Below are 20,636 nucleotides of genomic sequence, written 5' to 3' on the forward strand. Positions count from 1 at the left end.
TATCCATTTATTAATTCGTAATTTCTTCACAAAAACATGCCAGTGTATTGACAAAGACTTCAGAAAATGGGAAAATACCTTTCTGCAGGATCCATTATTTAATAAATTCATACCAAGCAGCCACTAAAAAAAAAAAAAAAAAAAACAAAAAAAAAAAAACCACAAAAAAACACAACACAAAAAAACCCCAACAAAAAACAAAACCCTTATTAAAAATAATGTTCTAATCAAGGACTTTTAATATTAAAACATTTTAAGGTTGATTCAGTGTGTGATTTCTTTCAATCAGATTATATCCCCATAATCGCTGTCAGACCAAATAAGCATTTTGCAATGTGAATTTCTGTTGCAGTCTGAAGTGACAAGCTAAGTGGGATATAACTTCTGATGTTTTACAGATGTGCTCTGAATAGTTCATACACTTCAAAGATTAATATTATCAACATAAAACTCTCAAAGGCATATCTTCTAAATAGTGGTTCAGGGATAAATAAACTGTTCCTGCTGCGTTTTGCCATGTGAAAAAGAGGAATTCAGCCAATGCATTCAACCATTTAAAAACATCTGAAATACAGAACGTTTTTAATGTACCAGGTCAAGCAAAATATTTCTCTCCAATGGATAATGTGAAGGTGAGATGAAATTTTTTTCAGCTAGTATGGGCCTACTAAACAGATGAAAAGCAAGTCTGACATATGGTTTCAAACATTATATCAACTTACACTCCTACGAATTTTACTAAATTCACATTTTTAAAAAGTTAATCTTGGTGTTATGTCATGACAACAATTCAGAGTAATTTCTGAAGACACAAGACATACTTGATCAATTCATATAATCCTTCTTTCAGAGTTCTTTAGCAGTCATTGAGGTTATCTATCAAAAACTGCAATCAACAACTTAGATACTATAAATAATACAAGTTTTACTGAAACATGAAAAATACTTGCCTCTATATGGCTAATCATTCCTCTGAAAATCTTTCTGCAATATGTGGTATTTCTTGTCTTCCAGGTTTCTCCAGTACGTCCCACGGAAAAGAGTCTTCCACTTTTCTGAAGGGATATTGGCCGAAGTTAATTATAGGAGAAAAGTTTCAGCAAGATAGATGACTAAAGGTAACGGAGAAGACCCAAAAACTGGAAGTAGGATGGAACGCATTCAACAAGGTGTCCGGAAACGTACCCTTTTGGCAAAAAAAAAAGTGCAGAGCATAACAAAGGACGATGTTAAAAGTTACTTATTGAGGAATGCCTTTGTGCTCTTCACCGTTGTTGCTGTGATTCTTGGTGAGTAATTTGTTCAGTAGGAATATTCTGTTCTCCAGTGCATTTGACAATGACAATTTGCCTGGGCAATTTGCATTACAAATGAGATCTCAAATTCTTCTGCACTGATAAGAATGTTCTGGCTTTGAGAGTTTTGGCTTTGACAGCTGCATGCTGAAGTTTAAGGAAGAACCATTTTAACTATTCTAGTATGCCTAAGGAGAATTTGGGTGGGAAAAAATCAGGTTTTTTATGTCTTCCTCTCTTAAAGAACTATATACAGTAAATGAATCAAATGCTTTCAATGACATTTTTTTCTACCAAAGCAAGCTGCTGCAAAATGCTTAGTATGTAACTTATTTACCTAATCTACCAAAAAATAACGCCTTGCAAATGACAAACAGGAGTCCTCAATGAATTAAATTAAATGGCATTTCTAAGCAAAGATATATATTGGAGCCTCAGTGGTTTTGGTTTTCCCCATATAAATGCAAAACAAGCTTATGGTCTATCAGTCACTCACAATCTTACACATGCATCTTTCAGATGCAATTGGGCAACAATGGCAATGTTACTTGTTCAAAAGACTGCAAGAAAACATCTGAATACATACCTTTTTAGAGTATACTGAGAGGAATCCAGAACATCAAACAGCATTTATATTTGGAATGCACCAAAATGTAAATTTAAAATATTGCCACACATTTAGAAAAAGAATCTTCTGAGAAAAATGTATAATTTTTAAAACAAATTTTCTTTTATATAATTACAGTATCACTTTCGATAATTTTCCCTTAACTACAGTTTTTCTAAATGACACCATATGTTTCATGAAATACCATTCTTTTAGTGTGAGCAAGGACATTATGGCTTTACTGTACCACTTTAAGTTTTATTTTCTAATTAGTTGAAAATAAAAGTGAATCTGCTTATGAAAACCCAAATATCAGCACTTAAAAGTAAAGGTTTGTATCTTACTCCAGTGTAGGCCCTCATGTCCTTGTTAATGATATTCCATATAAATCTGCTTGCCATTTTTCTATAACGTTTTCAGGAATTAAAATTTTAGTGCTTTACCATTATTGTTGCTTGATGCCACATCTGCAGGATTATTTTAAATTTATTTCAGGTTTGATGGTCCTTTTCTGGGAGACAATAATATTAATTTACATATTGGTAAACTAAAGTACATTATTGCTATAACAGAATTTCAGTTTGTTGATATTTATCAACAGTATTTGATTACAAGTGAAGAATTTAAGCATTTTATCTACAATGATCAGGAAGAGCAGAACTAAATAAGCAGGTTTTGGAACACTGCCCAACCTCAAGTGAATGCAGTTTTATTATTTACAGTTACCTGCCAATACTGCACAAGACCAGTGTGCTCTTGCAATTTCTTCACTGTCATCTAACACCAGTGTGACTCCCATAAATCTGGCAAAGAGGGAGCAGAAATATAGGCTGGATAAGTGTTTTTACTGTTTTTGCATGTTCCAATTAGTTTTAGATAACTAATAACAAATGTCTGCCCACAGCTCCACTAGCACTTACAGCAGTGGCAAAGTATCAGTAAGACTGGAACCTAAGTTGTAGAACCAGTGAAAATGTGCAGACTGGGATGAGCCATCTGCTCCAATTCTGCTAATGAACCTATAGATGTATCTGGTGTAATATGTAGAAAAAAGTCTTCTCATTACTATCGTGGAATACTCCAGAATTTTTTCACATTTGTTATTTGTGGTGTAATTTTACAGTACCTATACATTAGAACAGGAAATTCACACTTGGTAGCTTATAAAAAGATTTTTCTGGAGAGTCTTTTGCTGTCAAAGAAATAGTCAAAAGTAGGGAACAGTTGGCTAAAGAGTTTGGAGGTGGTTAAACTCCATCTGTCTAGTTTGGCAAGAGCTAATCGTTATCACCTCTTGGTTGTATGGTGATCTGTGAAAAATCAGATGGATCCCTTTCCTAGCAGGCAGCAGTCAACATTGTGAAATTAACCTGCCAATTAGCACCACTGGCTGTCTCATCAGAGATGCTTGCATGTGAGTGTCGTGTAGGTGGAAACCAAACTATGCTCAGGCCAGGGTTGAATCACTTGCAAGAAACAATGCTTAATGCTCTCTGTAATCTAAACAAACAGAATACATCAGGTTTTAGTCCAGCAATATTCATAACGACTAAACTCAGGAAAAGCAAAATTTTAGCTTTAAAGAGAGCAACGTTTCTTCAGAAACGTTTATTTCAGGCCTCTTTTGTCAAGGTACTGACATGAAAAAGCCTACTTAATAGAGCATTTCCAACTGCTTTTCTAGGCAGGATTGATGCTGGTAGAGGTTAAGTGGTTAAGAACATCTTTCTTAGGCCCAGTTACAGGACTGTAGTTTATAATGGACACTTGAGTTTGTGTCTGTGGAGACTTGCACTTTGTTACGGAATGGATAGCTGCAACATGCATTTGTTTGTGTTGCATACTGATATTTTGCAGACAGAGTAGATTTTCTGGCATTCACATGATAAGGAGAAATACAGCCATTCACCCCAACTTCTGCCATTACTCTGATTCTGAAATGAATTTTGACGGGAATAGCTTCTACAATACGAAGCCAGTTAATCTTTGGAAGCCTAATGAAGTTGCAAGAAGCTATAATTCATGTTGAGAATTACTTGGAACTATTCTCCCTTTCCCCAAAACCTCGTGAAAGGTCCTTCTGACTCCACATTCTGCATAGATAGGGTCTGTATAGCACATTGTCATTATCATTGTTGTTGCTATTTTTAGTGAAATTTGAATTGCTTTCAGGCTCTTTGAAAAACTTCAGGAAAAGCATGGTCAGTAGGTAAGTTATGAAGCAATTTTCAGATACTTCTGATACACCTAGAAATATTAATTTTCTGCAGTGGATCTTGGCAAGAGCCAATAGCTGAGAACAGTTATGTGAGGTGAATTTGGGAAGCAGACCACTGGTAAATTCAGAGTGTCAGGATGACCATGAGCAATTTAAGGTAGGCTTGGGGTCATGGTGGCTCATGGAAAATCTGCAGGAAGTCTTACGAACTTTGAAGTGCTAGCCAAATTACTGACAAAATCTCAGGCTGTGCCCTCTCTCCCACGCTACTTAGCTCCATCATCCTGTCCCCAAAATGCCTTCCTTTCAGAGACCCTTCCTTCAGTGGACTGTCTTGATTCTCTACTTACCTCCCATTTTTAAGAAATGCCACAGGAGTCCAGACTTTACTCTGGCAGGAGTCCTAAATGCCAAAGAATCTCCTGTGGATTCTGAACTTGTACTAAAGGAGAGATCAAGACACACAGAGCTGCTGAGCAGAGATCCTAAGAAGCTGTTCACAGAGAAATACTGTTTTAATTGAAGGAATAGGTAAAATAGAGGAAGATTGTGGAGCAAGTACTATAAAACACAGTTTCTGCATAGTTATGAAATCACTATAGCTCCAAATGTTAACTGAAATCCTCTGTACACTGCCAAAGTCGTATGCTGCAGTTGTCCACTGGGACATTCAAGGGGAACAGGGACAGAACCAGTTCTGTTTTCTGGCCACCTGTACACCTAAAGGAGCATAGGAGTGGCTCTGTCATTGAGCCCAGTCTTCTGTAGTTGCAGGCAGTCTCACAATAGAGATGAAATGTAGGCAGGCCCAAACATCTGTTCTACAACAGCATGCACCATATAGATTCCAGAAATTCCAAAACTTTTCAACATCTTTAAAAAAAACCAGGCCAAACTAGTTGAAAGTACAGGAAGGGGGCAGGATAGATGAAAGCATAGCCAATGTTCCTGTTTCCCTGAAAAAAGCAAAGAGCTAAATAAAGCCTGAAGATGATCCTTCATAATACAGAAGGAAAAAAAATAAAACAAACCCACAAAACACCTAAAACATCTGAACAGTGAAAAGCTGGGCAGGGTAGCAAATTCTCTTATATCAACACACTTCTTTAAATGAGTCCTAAGAAGTACAAGTCTGTAATATGCAGGTAGAATTCTGGGTAACACTCACAAAAAACTCTTGTGTGCGGAAGTGACATCTTGTCTGCTATGGCAGATCCTCTGTGTGCTGAAGAATGAGGCTGACATACCCAGAGAAGGGTATTTGACCCCATTAAGCACTGACAATGAACATGATGACAATGCCTAAGGCAGCTTTGGTAAAATTTGCATGAGAACAAACAAAAGATCCATCACTGTAGAGGAAACAGCTGTGGGAGGTGAGAGACTATGTTAAAACATAAAGAAATGTGATGCCAGACAAAAGATGAAGACATATACAAGAAAATCAAGACAGTTTGGGGGCAGTGAAAGATAAAAAATTAATTTTATTTATGCTGATCTCAGAGGCTGTCTCTGTGCCAGTGCTCCCCTAAATAACCTGCCCAGCCAATTACTTTCTCACTGAGTGACAAAACTTTCCTAAGTAATATTCTGAAAAAAATTGCTAACCAAAACCTTAATTCTTTTTTTAAGAAATCTTTATGATTTGGGGAAAAACAAACAAACAAACAAAACATAAACAGACACTGTAAGATCCAGAGTAACATTTAAAAATTCAAAACATGATCTTTTTCAAAAAGGAGAAAAAGTGTAGAAATACAAGGAACTTGAATTCTGCATCTAACTAATGGGTCAGACTGTGAAATACAAACAGTACACTAGTTTAGCAGTTACCATCAAAATAAAGCTGCGTTTGTGTATTATCACAATCTGAATTTCTTACTGTACACTCTAGTGTAACTGCCACACATGACACAGGGTAACTACAATAAATGTGGCTACTATATGAATCACAGTTGTGCATTCTGGAGGCAGCAGCTGTGCATATATGCACATTAAAAGGTATAAAATGTGCTTAATGTAGACTCACTACCTTCTCATTCAGTCTGAATTGTCATTCTACGATTCTATGAATTCAGGGGACTTGCAAAGTGGTGCTCAAAAGTGGTATGTCTGAGTGGTCATAAAACAATCTAGAGAAACATATATTCGTTGCACTCTTCATGCAGCCTGTGAAAAAGAAGGTGAGATTCTCAAAATTCTCGCTACAAATTAAATTTAAATTTATTTTTGTAATGCCACTTCTCACAAAGCAGATTGCAAGCCTGCCCTGGGTGGAATGCAAGATGGAAACTGCATGAGACATTTAGGATGTTTACGTGGTTTCTCAGAGATTTTACAAGAGAATTCCCTGAATGCCAGTAGAATACAGCAATCACACTATCGAAAGATGTGTTACAACAGAAACAGTGGTCATCTCAAAGACCATAAAAAACTTTTTCGTGTTTATTATCAAAAGGGACTAAAAAGACATTTCTGCATGAAATGAACTAGTGTTAGAGTTGCCAGTCATTTCCACTTTTCAGTAGGTAGTCACTGTAGTTACTATGGTGACTGCAGGCAGTACAAAGTCATAAGCAAGATGCCGATGATTTGTATGCTGAGTAAATGTTTAAGATTGTTAGATCCTTACTAGCACCATAGCTATTGTAAACCTAGAATGAGTTGTCATCTGTACTGGAATGCTTTTGAGTTGGCCACAGTGAAGGTGTAATGAAAATGGTATGATCTGTTGTTCATGAATTCTTAAAAATTTCATTCATGTGGCTTAAATTTCTCACACAGTTTCTTGAAATCATAGAATCATAGAATAGCTAGGATTAGAAAGGACCTTAAGATCATCTAGTTCCAACCCCTGCCATGGGCAGGGACACCTCGCACTAAACCATGCCACCCAAGGCCTCATCCAGCCTGGCCTTGAACACTGCCAGGGATGGAGCACTCACAACTTCCTTGGGCAACCCATTCCAGTGCCTCACCACCATCAGAGAAAATTTCTTCCTTATATCCGATCTAAACTTCCCCTGTTTAAGTTTTAACCCATTACCCCTTGTCCTGTCACTACAGTCCCTGATGAAGGGTCCATCCCCAGCATCCTTGTAGGCCCCCTTCAGGTACTGGAAGGCTGCTATGAGGTCTCCACAAAGCCTTCGCATCTCCAGGCTGAACAGCCCCAACTTTCTCAGCCTATCTTCATACGGGAGGTGCTCCAGTCCCCTGATCATCCTCGTGGCCCTCCTCTGGACTTGTTCCAACAGTTCCATGTCCTTTTTATGTTGAGGACACCAGAACTGCACACAATACTCCAAGTGAGGTCTCACAAGAGCAGAGTAGAGGGGCAGGATCACCTCCTTCGACCTGCTGGTCACGCTCGTTTTGATGCAGCCCAGGATACGGTTGGCTTTCTGGGCTGCGAGCGAACACTGAAACTGGCTCATGTTCATTTTTTCATCGACCAACACCCCCAAGTCCTTCTCTGCAGGGCTGCTCTGAATCTCTTCTCTGCCCAACCTGTAGCCGTGCCTGGGATTGCTCCGACCCAGATGTAGGACCTTGCACTTGGCATGGTTAAACTTCATAAGGTTGGCATCAGCCCACCTCACAAGCGTGTCGAGGGCCCTGTGGATGGCATCCCTTCCCTCCAGCCTATCAGCTGAACTGCACAGCTTGGTGTCATCAGCAAACTTGCTGAGGACGCACTCAATCCCACTGTCCATGTCACCGACAAAGATGTTGAACAAGACCGGTCCCAACACCGATCCCTGAGGGACACCACTCGTTACTGGTCTCCAACTGGACATTGAAACTGGAAATAACCAAGCATCTAAAAGTTTTCAGGGATTTTATGATACTGAAGAAAAAATATTTTTATAAAATACTTGTGTTTTTATGTGAATTAAGATAATGTGCATTTGGAAAACCATACAAAAAAATCTGAAATTAAAGAGAAGTAAATAAAGAAATTAGATCTGGATATTAGTAAGACTGCTAAAAGTGTAAGATATAAATGCAGGCATTGTGATAGTTGAGTGTAGCACTGACTTCTAGATTAGCAGTTGAGAGATTCTGACTTCTTTATTTTTCCATGCCTTGTTAAAAAAATCAGATATTCTGGTACAACCAGCTGCATAAAATAACCCATGTAGTCACAGTACTTGTGTATATCCTCTGTCTGTCCTCCAGATTTATTTTGTTTACTGTGCATTCCTTTCCAATATTTTTTTCATTCAGATTTTCATTTGAATTTTCAGATTACAAGTTAGTAATCACCTCACTATAAGAGAGACATTGAGGTGCTGGAGTGGGTGCAGAGAAGGGCAACAGAGCTGGTGAAGGGTCTGGAGCACAAGTTAGAGGGGGAGTGGCTGAGGGACCTGAGCAAGATTTAGTCTGGAGAAGAGAAGGCTTAGGGGGGACCTTACCGCTCTCTACTACTGCCTGAAAGGATGTTGTAGTGAGGTGGGGTCCGTCTCTTCTCCCCAGTAACAAGTCGTGGGACAAGAGGAAGTGGCCTCAAGCTGCACCAGGGGAGGTTTACTCTTGATATTAGGAAAAATTTATTCACCAAAAAGGTTTGTCAAGCATTGAAACAGGCTGTCCAGGGAAGTGGTTGAGTTGCCATCCCTGGAGGTATTTAAGAGACATGTAGATGTGCACTTAGAGACATGGTTTAGTGATGGACTTGTCAGTGCTATGTTAATGGTTGGACTTGATAATCTTAGAGGTCTTTTCTGACCTAAACAATTCTATGATTCTTTGTGATTTAGGATATTTTGTCATGTATTTGTTTCTCAGCATATTACAGTTCAGTTCCACCGGAGCTTTGGAACAACAAGGCAATGCAAGTGAAACATAAAAAAAAGTAATAGTAAGGAGCTAAAAGATATCTTCCTCAATACCAGTTTCTCCAGCTGTGTCGTTCTTTGTATATGCTATAGTGTCTACAATGTATATTAGAAAACTAACAGGCTCCTGACCAAGGAGTTTTAAATTAGTCACTGATACAACAAAAATAAATGGTGTGGAATAGGGAGGAAAACACGCAAAATACGTAAAGAACAAATGAAATTATTCTAAAGGAGTTTTATTAAGAACTGGATTATTATGTCAACCCATCAGACTTGAAGTTGTAGTGACACTGTTTGTACTTTTAATCCACAGGATGAAACCATGGGGTGTGTAACTTTTAAAATCCATACAAAATGAATCTACTTTGAAGATAAATTTTATGAGGCATTTTTTTAACAAACAGGAAAATAATAGGTCCAGTGAACTGTACAGCAGTGAAAAGGGGAACAGTTAAAAGCAGGAAAAGAGACAAAGAAATCAAGAAGGATAGCAGTAGAATCAGGAGGGTAGCAAAGTGTTGCTGTTACTTATATTTTGTGATTGTTCTTCCATGTCTGTTCTCTTAGCAGCAGTCATATTCACCTTTTGAATTCTTGTTAAATTCTGTACATCGAAGAAATGCATTTTCTTGCTTGAGCTTTGATGTATTTCCTGTTGGCATGGATAGAAGATTATAAATGGAAATCAGCTTGACAGTTACAAAGTGTGTGCTTGGTTTTCACCATTTAACTTGGCATAACTGTGAATTTATTTATTAAAAAAAAAAGTTCTAAACCATGGGACGGAAGTGTTAAGCATTATTTACACTGAAGCATAAGATGATCCCTCACACTGGCTCTAGTAATTACTGTGGTTTTATCATTCACAAGGACTGAATTAAAAAAATAAATAAATAAAATTGCCTTTGTATAGCAGAGCTAATAACCACAGAATTCCTGAGGATACTAACCAAAGGCAGTTAATAAATAATGCTACTGCATATATTTTGATGTCTTTTAAAATAATTTTTACTTGGGAATACATACATTAAACAAACATAGATATACCATCTAGTTCTTCAAAGCCTAAAATGTAAGAAAATGAAGCGACATATGGAATCCACATCTCGGAGCTGGGTGTCTTTCTAGGGCAGGAGTGAAAGCTATGAGACTCAGAAGACCCCAGAAGTCCACAAGCTAAGCATGTAACTGCCTAAAACTTGCCAGGAGAAAAACAAAAAGACAGGTTTACATTCCTACTCCCACTGCTGTCTGAGTAAGTCAGGACCATGCCAGATATTTTTACCCAGTGAAGATCCAGAAGCACAGGAGCCCTCACCCTGGCAATGGTGTCAGCAGTGCTTGAGGAATTGGCTCACTCTTTTCCTTTGAAAAGCCAAGTAACGGGAAGATGCAATTCCACCATTACTTTCAAAGTACTGTCATCAGGCAAAAGGAAATGCAATACTTCTAAAGGCAAATACATGTGCCAAGAAAGCAAAAGTTGGCAGGACATTAAAACATGGCTAAAATACTCATCTGTAACAGGGAACCCTTCTCATGCTATGAAGTAATCCTTTCAGCAAGAATAAGAACTTGAGGCATCCAAAATCCAGGTTTTTCTGCATGTGTCAGTCATGTTCAGTTTCTAGATCCCCAAGACTTCTCCTGGAATTAGGCAAATAGGTGTTTAAGTCATGGCAATTCTGAGAAAACCACAAATAGAACAGTGAAGTGAGGGGTCTTCCAAAACAAACGAAGTACCTGTTAACTTTATAGATTTACAGAACTAAGCTTTTTTTATCTAATGGGACTTTGCAGGTCACAGTTTGGACTCAGGTACTTATTATATAATTAAATATTGTTCCAGGTGCCAGTTTTCCTTTTCCAGTTTTTGTGACCTCTAAGATAGGAAAATTCAGCCTCTCTGAATAACACTTAATGGTGAGAAGAGAGGTATTGTAAGCTATATGGAAGCTACATTTAGATTAGTCCTGTATGCTACAATGAGTTAACTCATGAGAAGTCAGGTGTGAGACCTCTTTTTAATCAACTGAAATAAAACGCTTCTGGAAGTTTATGTTCTGAAAGAGGCTGTCTGACCTGAAAACTAAACAGGTTGAAGGCTTAAGTTAAGAATAGTTTCACAGTCATATTGAAGCTTTTAGGGATGAAGTGGCTCCAGTAATAAAATCAAAGAGCTAGGGACTGAAAGCATCATATCTTTTTAAAAAGATGGTAATATGATTCCAGGAATTTTATTAATGAACCTGTTTTCCTTATTAGAAGAATTCACTGAATGATTAATTAAACATAAATCAAGGATTGGGGTAATACTTACACCTGATATAACAAAAGTCTTGTATTCTACAACAGGAAATGCATGCTGTCAGTCTGTCCAGGTTGTTTTCATGTGTCAGCAGAATACTGGATAAAAAAGTTTCTTTAAAACCTTATAACAAAATCTGCCATGTGAATTATGTTGTATGACCCAAACAGTTCTGGCATAGGCATATCTTGATTCAACAAAATACTTAATGCTCAGTGGCAAACATCTCAGTTACAGATTTAGACTATCAGCACTAGACTAAATTAACAGGTGGTTTTGTAGGAATGAAAAGTTGGGCTATGTCCATAGACATGTGAATGCATAATTTGAATGCCCCACAGACAATAGTGTAAAACTGCATATCAAGGAAGAGAAGCTTACAGTGAACTGTTTTGTAGTGTATGTCTGAGGCGGATTTTAAATAAAGCAAATAAAGGCAATTATCAAGGTCTAACTTAAGGCTCTCTGTTAAACTACACTGGAATTTCTTCAGAGCAGAGCTCTGTTTTCTGAGCATGTTCACATGAAGTTCTTGGCTCTGAGGGATCTCAGTCTCATTGACTCTGATTCCTCAGTTTTACAATACTGCAAAAAAGAAAATAATACAGATGGGCAGCTGAAACTGTAGTAGAGAAAAACAGAATTAGATGCTGTTAAAGACTGTGTCAGCTTCCAGTTGATGAAAAACAGGGGAAAAAGAAATGTAAAGGCAAGGAAGAAACTATATAAACTTTAAGAGGGCAGCTGTCTTGTTAGTGGGAAACTATTCTTTATGAGAGTAAAAGCATTAATATTAGTTAAGAAGGTGAAGCAGCAAAGTAAACCCAGGAATGAAAAAACCCCAGTAACTTTATAAAGCACTAAATAGCATCATAATTCTAAATAATACTTGACAAAATAGAATCTGGCATCTATCATGAATGTCTGATCTTTTATGTATATAATAAGAGAAAAATCCTGAATTTTGATGTAATTATTTGTTATTTTGTGCATTAAAATTATTTTTTTCTGCAGCTCAGAGACTAATAAGAGTACCTAAATTATGAGTAGTTTGTCTTTCAATAAAGTCTTTTGCCTGAGGATGGAATCAGAAATAATGTCCCTATTCCATGAAGAACAGTCCGCTTCAGTGGAGCAGTGAAAACCCTTCTTCATTCCAAATCCTCTACAATCCTTCAATTGCTTGTCTCATAAATGACAACAACTGAGAAATCAAAGATTAGAAATAAATACAGAAACAGTTCAAGGAAAACAGGGAAAAATAAGAAAAAATTGAAGGCAAATGAAGCAGAAGTTGGATAAAATGAGAACAATCTTTTGGACATGTTCTCAAAGGAAGAAAATTACCTCCTAATCAGGGAAGAAAGGCAAATGAACAAGATAACCTCAGAGAGAATGGAAAAAAATGTATGAGTGTAACACAGGAGCCAGTGAGTAGCAAAGGACAAATTTCAGTGTTTTTTAAAAAACTTGTTAATAAAACTCAGATGCTGCTATATCCCCAGATTTGGTGTAGGAAGTGTCCTGGCCTAGGCAATACCTCATTAAAAAATGTGATTCTTTTAATTCCTTAGTTCCATCAGTTCTTCCTTACAGCTTTGGACTCCCCATTCCTATTGCATGCTTTCTGTACACAAGATAACATGGAGGAGCTGCTATGTCTGCAAGTAGAAAAAATGGGCAACTGCCCTGCTATAGTTATAAAGATGTTTCAGGAGTTCAGGCACCTGCAGAGTTAGACAGTGGAAGACAGAGGCTTTGACTGTCTTACTTCTGAGCTGTGAATTACGTGCCCATATGTCTATGTTAATATAGCTTTAAATGCCCATAAAATGTTTTAATATTATTAAATGCCTCTGGATCTTTTGTAACTGTAAATGTAATTGTAACTCCATAGAGATGTTATAAGTCTGGTGTGATTTTTTTGGAAGGTAATAGCTCTCACTGGATAAAGTGAATCTTCAGGGTCAGGTTCAGGAGGCAGGTGTTCCTGAGGCACAGTGGCAGGTCTGTCTCTCTTCAGTATAGCTGAGAGCACCATGCCACTCTTGTGACCCCTCAGGCTGACAGGAAGTTCAGCGTGAGCCAGCAGTGTGTTCGTGCAGCCCAGAAAGCCAGCCATGTCCTGGGCTGCATCAAAAGGAGTGTGGCCAGCATGTCAAGGGAGGTGATTCTCCCCCTCTAACATAAGGAATATATGGACCTGTTGGAGGGAGTCTAGAGGAGAGCCACAAAGATGATCAGAGGGCTTGAGCACCTCTCCTACGAAGACAGGCTGAAAGAGCTGGGGTTGTTCAGCCTGGAGAAGAGAAGGCTCTGGGCAGACCTTTTTGCAGTTTCCAGTGCCTAAAGGGGCTACAAGAAATTTGGAAAGAGACTTTTTACAAGGGCATATAGTGATAGGACAAGGAGTAATGGCTTTAAATTATTAAAGGGTAAGTTTAGATTAGATGCTAGGAAGTGTAGGTGGCTAGGAGGCACTGGCATAGGTTGCTCAGAGAAGCTGTGGCTGCTTCGTGCCTGGCAGTGTTTAAGGCTGGGCTGGACAGGGCTTAGAGCAAGTGGTCTAGTGGAAGATGTCACTGTCCATGGCAGAGGGTTGGAACTGAACGGCCTTTAAAGTGCCTTCCAACCCAAACTGTTCTATGATTTTGTGATTCTATGATATGATTGGGATCTCTTGGATACCTGCTTCTTCTACGGTACTTCTCCCATGACTCTCCTCATGGCATTTCTCAAGCAAAACAGAGGTAGCTATTTGCGTCTAAATCAAGCCATATTCCACTTCACTATAGCCACCTATTAGAACTACTCAGCAGTACAGGTCCTTAATCTCTCTACTGATTTGGCATCGTCCAGTTAAGAGAGAAGTGAGATATCACACAAAAATATAAACGCCCTTACGTGTGGATTCTCTGCTGGGTCTCTATCAGATTAGAGCTGTAGAGGAGTAACAGCTAGTTTATTAAGCCAATTGATGGTTGATCTTTTAAAGAAGCAAGTACATATGGAAAACATTTGCTCTAAATTCAGTCTTAAAAGAGAATTAAAGGAATTTTAAGCTATCTTCAAACTCTAATTTTGGATTCTTTTAGGAAGAGTAACTGATAAAGCTGCTTAAGGGTACATTTCTGTGGTTGATTAATGCAGCCCTACCTGTGTCCCTGGCCTCATATTTCAACCCTAGAATGTTTGCTTTCGTCCCTTGCCATTACATCACCACCATCATCTAGCACAGCAGTAAACCTGTCCAGGGAAATAATTTGTCAAAAAACTAACCCAGTAAAAAATAGTTCCTCCCTGGTTTAGCAGCCAAATGAGCTCATCTCAGTACTGGGCAAGTACAAGTGCATTGAAGTACAGATTTCAAGTTTGATTAGTTTGGAAAGAAGAAGGCTGAGGGGTGACCTCCTTGCTCTCTACAGCTTCCTGAGAAGAGGACATGGAGAGCAAGGTGCTGAGCTCTGCTCCCTGGTGCCCAGTGACAAGACACATGGGAATGGTTCAAAGCTGCACCTGGGGAGGTTTAAACTGGACACCAGGAAGCATTTTTTTACCAAGAGGGAGGTCAAACACTGGAACAGGCTTCTTGGAGAGGTTGTCGATGCCCCAAGCCTGTCAGTGTTAAAGGGGCATTTGGACAATGCGTTTATTAACATGCTTTGACTTTTGGTCAGCCCTGAAGTGGTCAGGCAGTCAGACTAGATGATTGTTGTAGGTCTTTTTTCTACTGTGATGACCGTGTAACATAAGAAGCAGTTCTCAATGATTAAGAGCCGTAACCCTGTTGCAATCCTAAATTAAATCAATTGAGTAAAAAGGTAGCTAGTTAGCTACTAATAAGTAGTTAGTGTAATAAGAGCTAATCTTTACAATAGAATTAGTAAAAATAACAGAAAAATCACACATAAAAACAAAGACTGCTGCAGTATTTAGGAGTTGAATATGTAGGTTAGGTATCTAGTATTTAGGTTCAACAAAATGTTTTCAAAGGGAACATGCATCCCATCCTATATAAAGAAAACCAGAAAGTAAGAAAGAACAGGTGATACGCAAGATGGGGGGAGGGAAAGTGAGAGTGAGGGGAAGGTTCAATATAGTATTGTGGGAAAAAAGAAATGATGAAAATCAAAAGCATGCAAATGAATTGGTTAGTCTGTGGTTCTCACGGCAAGCAAAGAAAGAGATTAAGAGAAATTGTGATTTTGTTGGGATCTTGAAGTATTTCTTATCACTAGAGGAGTTACTTACCTGTTTGTTGCAAGTACATACAGTTGTGGCCTTATCTGAAGTTGGTTGTTAAAAGAAAAGGTGTCATAACAAAATGGTAAATTAAGCAGAAGCAAATGACCTGAAGAACAAAAGCATTCATTCCAGAGCTCTGCAGGAACATAAGAATGAAATGGCTGGGCAGCTAACAAAAATGCACAATGCACCATCAGACTTGTAGAAGCCCAACTCGCTTGGTGGCTCTAGACTAATTTCTGCTATAGAAAAAATTGTTATTTGCTTGCTGGTTACATGTTTTTCTAGAAAATTACTATTTACAGTTATTACTTTATCGCACCGTTTCACCTACCTTAAGGTATTCTTTTCCAGTTTTTATGAAGTTTTATATTTCATGCTAGAAAAGAAAAAATAAGTCTTTATCAGTAACCTGTTAAAGGTTATTGATAAAGACCTCATTTAACAGTGCTTTCAGATTTACTGGTAAAAAGCAGAAGTGTATGTAAATCTGAGTGGTGTGTTCTGTTTGAGCTAGCAAGCACTAATACAGAAAAGACATCTCTTGCCCTTTCATTAATACACCACCTAGTATTTTCCTCTTGAAATATGCTTAAGTAATTTTTCATCAATTAAAAAATAAACCTGCTGGATTTTCTACTTTCTGCATGAAAATACAGCAGAGAGCATGGAGATTGTAAAAAGTATTATCTCCAGATAAAGGTATGGTCACACTCGTGTGTTTCTGAAGTAAGACAGAGACCAGAGGCTCATAAGGTTTAATTTTTTAAAAAACAAGACTTCATTTATTCAAGAAAAATGCTGCTATTGTTCACTTAAAAACACCATGCCTATTAGGAGATTCCTTATTCTCTTTAAATTATGAGTTATTTGAAGTAGTGAAAAACCCCACAATTTGCTCTATTAATCTTTTATATCTAATTCTTCTAAGAATGACAAAGAGGAGAGTAGTCTTAAGCTTTCCTAAAGTCCCTGAAATAGCATTTAGATCTGGATAAAACTCCATCTCTCCTTCCTCTTCGAAGAATTATGATTTGGTTTCTTTTACTGATATGCTGTTTTAAACCTATGTGTAGATATGCAACCTGTTTTATTTATGCAACACAAAGGATCACATGAAAGAGCTCTCTACCATTGTGAGAACAAGACATTCCAAATACAGTTAAGAACTTAATTTTCTTCATGGAGGATTTTAAAGTTCGTTTTCAAATTCAATTTAGGAAATTATAAGTTGATGATACTCTGGTAGATCACTACAATGATATTTTTTTTAAAAAAACACCCAACCAAAAAAGAATAAATATCTCCATAACACAACTATTCCTAAAAACTGAGTATTACAGAAGTATTTTTGTCTTGTTCCTTCAAACCCTGATTTTAATGCTCACTTCATCACATTTTGATGTTGATCCATTTAAGAAATTTTATATAGAAGTTTGTATGCTTCTTAGCAATTGCAGGTATACCCATATCTTTTAAAGTCTGACCTCAAATAAACAATCCCAAATAATATCTGCTATTTTTGCCATTGCCATCCCATTCTTGTCACTGTTAGAATTATTTTCACCTTCTGCTACTTTTGAGTTTAACATCATCTCTTCACTTTATTCATACAAACTGAATATTTTTTGAACATCTACATTGGTAGAAAAATGCAATAAAATTGTATTAGCTCCAGGATTGTTCTGATTGTCCTCAGGATTATCTACAAATCAACTTTTCCATAAATTTGGCTTTATCACTGACAAGAACACCTCAAAAATCTTTTGTAACTATAATCTGATTTGCTTCGTCATAGTGAACTGTATAAATCAGCAGTATGGTTCTGTTACACAACTATACACAGGTATAGAATAAATCTCCTTAACTTAAACAAGCACTACTGATTTTTGTCCAGAAAAAAACTAACGAATTCTGTTGAGAAATCTACTCTTCCCTGCAGTGCAGAAATGGTACACCATTTACCATTTGAGAAGTCAGGCTCTGATAGCGTTGATTAGTCATTCTTTTCTGTTACAAAGGGTAGACAGAAACCTGCACAACAGGTTGTGGGAACTTGTTTCACATAAGGCTTTGTTTCATTACAATTCTCAGAATTAATCAGAAACTTGAAACTTCTCCTGAGAAAGGCCAGCTCCAGTATTTAATTCTCTCAGTCTTGATTGGGAAGGGTGCTAAGCATGGCAATTCTTACCACACACAAAGACATGGATGATTGTTGAAATACCACACACCTTCCAAAGATTTAGTGCCTGTTACCAGGTGTTACTTCCCAATTTTATTTTGATACTTTGTCATTGCGTCTATCTTTAAATCATCATTGTATGCTGTTATCTCACTATTTTAAAACCTGTGAATGCTGGTTCTGAGAAGTGAATTCAAATAAGTCAAAGCTACCTTTCCAAGTTTGACTTTTCTGTTTCGAGTTCATGATTTTTCTTAATAAAACTTTGTCAGACAGGATGTAATACCCAGTATCTAGGTATTTAAACTCAGAACCAAAAATAAAGTTTCATCTCCATATACTGTAAGATCAAGAGACACTGGTAAAATCATGCTGTTCTGTCATTGTTCAATGCTTTCATTGTCACACATTCAATGAGGAAATAATTTGCTGAGATCCTTTACTGAGCTTCACTATATGAAGACATTTTCAGAAACATCAGTAATAGCAATCAGTACTACATCTATATTACAAGCAGGGAAAATGAGTCAGAGAAAGGTTCTTACGTCTTAGGTGTAACTGCATAGAAATTAATAGCAGTGATAAGATTAAGGCTGAAGAATTACTAACTACTGGGTGTTGACCCAGTTCACCACAATACACTACCAGGCACATTTTTTCCACATTGCAGAAATTCTTTTTGTAAACTGCAGTGCTGGGCAACCCTGTAATCATGCAGAGAGCATTTTCAAACACACATACACACACAAAAAAAAGCAGTGATTTTTGGCTCAACAGGTTTACTTGAAACTTCAGAAACTTTTTCTCACTATGAATAATATTAATTCAAACACCCATTTACTCAGGCCCTAATTCTCTCTTAGGCCACTTTGTAGTGCTTGGAGAGTAGTGGACCAGATAGTCAAGCACGTATAGCATAGCATAAGGCCTAGTTTTTATAGTAGCCTCAGAAACCCTTACTAACTTCAGTGAGGCTTTGTACTAGTGCAGACATTAATTCATGTGGAACTAATTGCAGGACTGTGGCCTAAGAAACTGGTCTAGCCCTATTTGCTTGTTATCCAGTTGTCAAAATGCAGTGCTCATTAAATGCAGAAACAAAGGGTCCGGATGGATTCTTTATATCTGAGAAATGTGTTCCACATATAAAAAGAAGATAATGAGTAACACTGCTGTGGAATTTAAAACCTTATTGGAAAAAAGGGAAAGTCTAAGGCAGGTCTTTAAATCAAGAATAGTTCAGAGTCCCTTTCTCTGTATATTTTATGATCTACTTTCACCTAAGAAATAATTTATGCACTTGGACTTCCCAAGTCTTCTTGCAACATGAATGAGACTTACATGCTTTCTAGTCCCATTGCTTTTTTCCACAGTGTGAGCTCCATGCTTGGTTCCAGCTGTGCTCTAATTACTTTTCTCCTGTCCTGTAACACTGAGATTTTCTGTCCTACGCAAGACATTTCTGGACTCCTCTAACTTAACCAGCCTGTATGATCAGACAGACAGGACTCATGAACATGAGAGTTACAGCTATTTGTTTACATCAGCAGATGGCAATAAGCTGGTGTAGGAGGCATAACAGCATATTTTAGCTAGTAAAATTCGGCATGAAGATATTATCTGCTGTATGGATGTGCCAATCTAAAATCTGATCTAAAAAAAATGCAAAACCACAAAATGATTAAGAATTGGAACTAACTGTTTCCAAAAGTGTTCAGTGTTACAGCAGTTTTAGGATGTACCCAAGTGCTAATAGGATCTAGAAGTGAGCTTGAATGCTCTGCTGCCTAACATCACTGAGGATTCAGTTTCATGAAAAGTTTTAGAAAACTTAAGTCTGTCTATCTGCCAAAAAGAGCAGTCCCACTCTTCTCCAAGGCACAATTCTACCTATTCCTCGTGAAGGTACCAACACTTGTGCAGCCATGCAAACAAATTACCTCAGGGAATTGACCTAGCTTCAAATTAACCCAGAAAAAATAAATTATTTTTGCAGAATGATCAGTTCTCTGATTCAACTTTCTATACAGCCATGGTCAACACAAATACCAGTGCTAGACAGTGGGGAAGAATATGGAGTCATTAATGGGAAGGAGGGATAGTTGAGCTTCACCATCTGTATAGTTAAAATGTGTTGCCTGACTGGATATAGAAGACCTACATCAGATAGACACCAAACCATTTTTTAGTAAATTGCAACTATTTATGCAAATTAACCAAATACTTAACTAAATAAGCAAATAAAGCATTTGGTGCCAAGTACAGGACAAAATATACAGAGTTCTAGCTGAGAGATTTAGGTTGCCACACATCAGCTCATCTATAGATTCCATTTGTAAATATATCTCAAGCACAATTTATCTGTTGCCAGCAAGATAAATGGATCCACTCCGTTGCTCCACTACCTCAAGCACTGAAACCCACCACTTGATCATCCAGCAAGACCTTCCAACCCTGATTAGCTGCTTCTTTGCAAGTGCTTGTGTTTCTGAACATAGGCATGTGTAAAACTACTAACCTTCTGATGCTGTTTTGCTGTGTAAAGACCTAACCACAAAGGGATTCTCAAATACGTCTGCAAAGGTTATCTCATCCAATCTGGAGCTCATCTACAGGGTTAGGTCCCACAGAGTAAACAGGCATGGACAAGACTTCCGAAGGTTGGTAGCTTGTATGTATATGCATTGCAAATATGATTACACTCACAATCCCAGAATTCAGAGCACTTGGCTGCAGTAGCAGGAGCTGTTATTTTTTCATTAATGCTTAAGATATACCTTTGACATTAATCCAGATTTGAAAAAATAGCAGCACAAATAACCTCATGATTCTGTTACAGTGAAAAATAATGTAATGGTTTTAGCAGGAGTCATCCTAATAGTAGTTGGTATTTGAGAGAACAAATCAGGAGTGCAATCTGGGACACTGCAT

At 37.7% G+C, this 20,636-nt stretch overlaps 1 protein-coding gene across 4 annotated transcripts in view; it reads left to right on the plus strand.

Annotated features, from left to right (window-relative positions):
- Window positions 1–1,108: 1,108 nt before the first annotated feature.
- SLC1A3 (solute carrier family 1 member 3) overlaps window positions 1,109–20,636 on the plus strand; it is a gene marked incomplete at both ends in the record, with an annotated part of 59,814 nt that continues 40,286 nt past the window's right edge. For all 4 annotated transcript variants that reach the window (XM_080637389.1, XM_080637390.1, XM_080637392.1 and 1 more), the window contains one exon: window positions 1,109–1,289. In XM_080637389.1, coding sequence (XP_080493515.1) covers window positions 1,109–1,289 — 181 coding nt within the window. The remainder of the gene's footprint in view (window positions 1,290–20,636) is intronic.

This window comes from Psittacula echo, assembly GCF_963264785.1.
Source record: "Psittacula echo genome assembly, chromosome: Z".
NCBI lineage: Eukaryota > Metazoa > Chordata > Aves > Psittaciformes > Psittacidae > Psittacula > Psittacula echo.